General features: G+C 42.3%; 1 protein-coding gene across 5 annotated transcripts in view; it reads right to left on the reverse strand.

Annotated features, from left to right (window-relative positions):
* Window positions 1–981: 981 nt before the first annotated feature.
* Window positions 982–6,000, reverse strand: part of pecam1b (platelet and endothelial cell adhesion molecule 1b) — an 18,711-nt gene continuing 13,692 nt past the window's right edge. For 3 of the 5 annotated variants that reach the window (XM_046330847.1, XM_046330846.1, XM_046330844.1), the window contains one exon: window positions 983–5,167. In XM_046330847.1, coding sequence (XP_046186803.1) covers window positions 5,057–5,167 — 111 coding nt within the window. In that variant the 3' untranslated portion in view covers window positions 983–5,056. Of the gene's footprint in view, window positions 5,168–6,000 lie in introns of all 5 variants that reach the window. The other 2 variants (XM_046330849.1, XM_046330845.1) reach the window with 2 other exon arrangements.

A 6,000-nucleotide genomic window follows, 5' to 3' on the forward strand; every position in this document is an offset into this window, starting at 1 on the left:
TTATTACCAACGGCAGTTAGGGATAGGTGATATCTGACACAACAAACATACACTATGTTGAAGTTTGAACAGGTCATTCTAAACCTACCTAATTCTGTTCATGACCATTGGTGAGCAGGCATTGGGAGGTCTTTGCCAGCGCCCCATTGATGGGCATAGTAGCGTAGGTCAGCTCCTGGCCCCTGAAACCTGGCCGCAAGTGGGTCTTCCAGCAAGACAATAACCCCAAGAACACATCTAATATATGGTAAGTTTACCAGAAATTCTATATTTTGCAATGGCCATCTCAGTCTCCGGTGGTTTGAATTGAAAGGATATCAAGGATCTAGAAAGATTCTGTATGGAGGAAAGGTCTAAGATCCCTCCCAACGTGTTCTGCAATCTCAGAAATCATTTTTATAAAAAGGCTCAGTGTAGAGTAGTGTATTTGTAGAAAATCAAAAGGTGAGGAATTCAAAATAGAATAAAAAGGTGTCAAGGAACACACCACACTTGTCTGTAGATATAGAACATTTGACCTATCACAGGAAATACAGATACCACAGTGGGTTAAAACTGCCTTGTTCAGGGGCCAAACGACAGACTTTTACCTCGTCCGCTCGGGGATTCGATCTAGCAACCTTTCGGTTACTGGCCCAACGCTCTAACCACGGAGGCTACCTGCCGCCCTAGAATAAAAAGTTAAACAAAACATTTCCTACTATGGACGAGGGGACACATCTCGGAACACACAACCTATATCACTACTGCTGTACACACATTTTCAAGTTTGAATGTCACATGCACAAGTACAGTGAAATGCCTTTCTTGCCAGCTCCAAACCCAGCAATGCAGTAATCAATATAAAGTAGCACTAAAAATAACATAAGGTAGGACTGAAACACAAAATAGGAAATAAGAACAAGAAAGAAGCTATGCAGGGTCAGTTTTTATTCATATACTGTTCACATCGTCTATACACACCATATATTTATATTCTGGTCTTTGACATTGTGCGGGGGGGGGGGTATTACTGCACTGTTGGAGCAAGAAACACAAGCACTTCGCTGCACCTGCTATACCATCTGCAAATCTGTATAGACAACAAGTAAACTGTGATTTGAAGTCTAAGACATATGTTTACAATTGACAGTATCAAATATTGAGTAAAATATTTTATGCTAGCTTACTGTAAATGTAAACAATATAATACTATATTATTTATTACCCGATTGTATTTTTTGTTGTACAACATCAAATTACAGGGCGACTGAATGGAAATACCATGTATGAAATGACGTATATTCATTCCCAAAACTGACCGTGTTGAGTTGAATTGAATTAATTACAACATTGCTGGCCATAATAACAACCTGGTATGAGTAAAGTGTTGTGTGACGTGTTCAGGAAGTACAAAGTCTGCAAAGGTCAGGTCACAGGAGCCAGCTCATCCCACAGGAGCCAGCTCATCCCACAGGAGCCAGCTCATCCCAAATAAGAGGCCATCAGCACACATCATAATTTTTTTCCCTTCCCTATTCAGGGTTCTCACAATGCTGACGGTGCACTGAGCAAGTTGAATAACCAGTTGTCATGGCTATTTCCCAATAGATGTGGATTGTCGTGTGATCTTTAAGGCATGATTGTAACAGTGTGCTGGTGATTAGCAAGAAAACCTCTGCAGCCATTGGCTATGTGTTGTCCTTGGGTGCACTGAAAGCTAGTCACAGTATTGGTCAATTCTGAAACACATACATACTCGACAACCGAGTCAGTCATAAACTGTGCATTTTCAGTATATATTTAATAAAGACAGCTGAGGTTAAATAAAGCTTACACAAAGTCCATTTTAACAGTTGAGCTGAATAAATGCAAATAGACCAGATAAGGACGTGCAAATCTAACTGCCAGGATGTCACTGACAAACTGGTATTCTTGAACTGTCCTATGGGCAAGGGCAGACAGGGTACTTCTTTCAGACAGGTTTCAGCCAATGTTTAGGTCTTGTATTCATTGCTATTGCCCACTAATGTATTTTGAACCCAGACGACAATAGTTCCTTTTCACCGACATTTCAAAGAAATAACGTGCATGGATCTAAGAGGTAATTCACACCTGTCTATTAGTTACAGCGCACGATAGGCCGATTAATTGCATTCCCTTGCTTCATTTCAGATAATAGAACTCTTTAAATGTTTGGCACCATAATGCTGTTCACATAGATGTGTTTTCCTTCCAAACGAAGACAGGCGCAACACAAATTCACAACTTCTCTGCTTATGTGCAAACACCAGTAGGTGTCATGACTGACAGCGCATTAAAGGGCGCCAGCTCTTCTCACAGTCATCTAATCTGTCACGCGACTGACTGGCTGACAAACTGATCTGACAGTTGCTCGGCTCACACTTGGTTTGTCCACATCATCTCAACTACGGTCATTGGTCATTCTTTTCCCGCCCTGTTCGCACAGTCAGTCCCAATCTACTTCCACTAAATGCAAAAACACGGTAAGCAAGTAGGCTACTCTGTATTGACAAATAGACAAAACAAATATACAAGGTTTCTCTCCACGCCCATTCACCACACGCCAGTATTAGCAACACTCGCAGTGCCTGCAGGGCAGAAACAATAGAATTTGGTGTGAAGGGTGGCAGGATGCTTACCTATTGTTTCATTTTGATCTATAAGTCAATATGCAAATTATATGCAAATGAAAGGGTGTTCGAGCACTGCAACTGTTTTCGATTACCCTGTCCCCTGCCATGTCATTAAGTCAATGATGCTATATGTTTGCGCTATAAAACAATGATATTTGGCGACGTAACAGTTATATTATCATGTTATAGGCTACACTCATCTCGTCTGACCCAGCAAAACACATTGTTCTACGTCCCATTTTAGATGTGAAAAACGGCGCTCACAAATTAACCAAATGTATTCATCCAAAAATCGCAGCGTCATGATTCCATTAACACAGGTCAACTATCGAAGCACTCAAGCGATGTTATGGCCATTCTGGTAATGTCCTTTAATTAGTCTTTAACAGGCTTCTGACCACGATGAGGACATTATGTAAATTGCCCTTAGAACGAAGAGTTTAATTTGTGGTTGCCATGCCAATGCTGCCATTGCAGTTTCCCAATGGCCTTGAGGTTATCAAAGAGAGGAAATTGCAATTTAGATAATTGACGTGAGGTCCTGTTGTCAAGACTACGAGAGATGATTACGAGAGTGTCTCGGTGTTAGCTGACATGTTCGTAAACAACGCAGGAAAGACATTGTGCACCGTACTCGAGGAAGCAACACTCAGCGGGGAGGAGGGCTGCAAAGATGTCACAGTTGTATAAACGTGTTTTTAAGGTGTGAAAATGGTGTTTATCTCTTTCTAAGACAGAGTTACTCTGCAGGTGCTCTGAGTTTAAGATGACATAGGCCTACATTTATTATAGTTTCACAAAAACCACCAACCTATTTGCATTTTGTACATTTTAGGGTTACTTTAAGCCTTTTTATATGATTAGAATATGAGTCTCGTCTCGAAAATAAAACAAAAACAGAATCAGGGACTGTATTTAAAACGCGTCTCAGAGTAGGGGTGCTGGCTGACCTAGGATCAGTTTGACCTTTTTGAATCATAATGAATAATGGACACATTATGGACATCCTAGATCAGCACTACTATGTTGAGAACTGGAGATATGGGCCCTTATCGCTCTTATGATTAGAAACTGACACCTACGACTTTTAGTCACAAGATGGCGGAATCCACACATCAATAACTCTCCATAGCGAATGTTTGTGTGAAGTACAAGGCAGCAGAAACATTCTTGGTCAAACGTCACTGTATTTTTAAGAGGATGATGCGCTCTACTGGCCAAACTGATTATTACACTAATGATAGACCCCTATACTATATATATATATTTTTTTTTTAACCTTTATTTAACTAGGCAAGTCAGTTAAGAACAAATTCTTATATTCAACGACGGCCTAGGAACAGCGGGTTAACTGCCTTGGTTACAATGGCGTTGTAATTTACAGCACGATTGTAACCATTGTCTATTAATATAACGTATTGCTAATAACTAATATACGATACTCAAAAGTTTAGAAAGATAGATATTTAAAAAAAATGTTTTAACATTACCTTGACTTTACTTGGATCATTTTGTGTGTGATCTTACAAAAACAGTAACTGCAGTAAGAAGGTCATATATTGTGTCTCTGTAGCTCAGTTGGTAGAGCATGGCGCTTGTAACGCCAGGGTAGTGGGTTCGATCCCCGGGACCACCCATACGTAGAATGTATGCACACATGACTGTAAGTCGCTTTGGATAAAAGCGTCTGCCAAATGGCATATATTATTATATATTTATATAAAACGATGTGCAGCACTGCATGTCTGAGTCACTTCAAGCCTGACACTTGTCTCCCGCCAACTTTCGACAGACTTGGACACAGCCTGGCAGGATGTGACATCACAGACACCATATACCATCAGGATGAGCAGCTGGAGACGGGCAGGTCCTCTGTTTACATTCACTTTTTTTCTCCCATAGTTATTTCCATAGTGTGATTCAGGGATGGTCCTACTGGAGTGTGCCCTGGTTTGGGTGTGGACCCAGTCTAGTGACAGTAGGGAGGTTATCAGTCCACTCACACTGCCCTGCAACGGAAGTCTAAAAGGGGGATTTGTTTTTTAGCCATCACGACAGAGAGCGGAACGGTCATGCTGTCCATTTAGGACATCAAAGGGAACTGTGTTGGAGGGAGGGGCCAGGCCCACTGAACTCTGGAGCACCCTCTATGGTCATGAGACGTAAAGGTAAACAAAGATAAGAGTCTACAAGGTATGACAGAACTAAGTCCTAATTAGGATTTGTGATTTTATTTGGCTATAAAATTATGCAAAAATACCTACAGCGTACATGAGTCAACCACTTTCCTTATTGAGAAAATGTACAGAATACAAGAAGAATATTGAAATAAGGACTGTGGTTACTGTCGGGGGGCAGAGGTGGGGATCATTTAGTTTGTGGTTCTAGTATGAGGGGCCGAGAGGGATCAGAGGTAACCTTTACTCCACAGGCACTGGGAGGTCATGGTGGTCCTGGTGATTGACCTCCAGCAGGGCCTGGTTGACCTCCGGTTGGTCACCGTTGAGATCGGCGTACTCCACTGAACCCTGCTGAGACAACAGAGATCCCACTGAATATTGACACACTGCACTGCTCAACAGTGTCAATTATGTTAAACACTGTCACAATGAAAGTCAACACCGTAGCTAAACTCACGCAGAAAAGTCCACACCATAACGCAACCCAAATCCAAACTGTTACAGCGCAACTCTGTACCATCACATTGGAACACAATCGGATTCTCTCAAGGCAGGCGAAACGTCCGTCAACTGTTGAAAGCGTTCCTCACAGAACACTACACTATATTTCACCAAGGCTTCACAGAATACGAAAACTATATTTCTCCAGGGGTAGCAGCACACATTCAAAAACACGCAATGAAATTCCTTTATCACCAAAAACCACCTCACCACAATCTTGGCTGCTCCTCCTTTTATATCAAGGAGTGAATTAACTGTCTTAAGTGTAGACCATCATGTCATATCCTGACTCATTATGTCAAAACAGATAACCCGGCCTTAGTCCCTCAGCTCCAAGTAAGGGCAAACAGTGTGGACTGTAATGGGCTGTCTGTAAATCACTGATGTGTCTTGGTGAGTAGCCAGAGGAGGACAGTGTGGTGGTTGAGCTGTGCATGGAGGTATAATTTGCCTGGGCCTTTGGCTGCTGATCTCACTGGGTGATAGGGAAGGAAGCCCCAGCCCAAAATCCCTTTGTTCTAGCCTGGAAACTCTGACCGCAGCTTCTCTCTCCTGCACAGGGAAATTACTACTACCCAAGAGCCTCAGCCCACAGAGTGACTGGGGCTGGTTGGGCGAGGGAAGGAGGGAGGGAGAGAGGGAAGGAGGAGAAGGTGCGCCCTGTGGCCTTCATTCTGTCACTC

Source organism: Oncorhynchus gorbuscha, linkage group LG26 (genome assembly GCF_021184085.1).
Source record: "Oncorhynchus gorbuscha isolate QuinsamMale2020 ecotype Even-year linkage group LG26, OgorEven_v1.0, whole genome shotgun sequence".
NCBI classification, from domain to species: domain Eukaryota; kingdom Metazoa; phylum Chordata; class Actinopteri; order Salmoniformes; family Salmonidae; genus Oncorhynchus; species Oncorhynchus gorbuscha.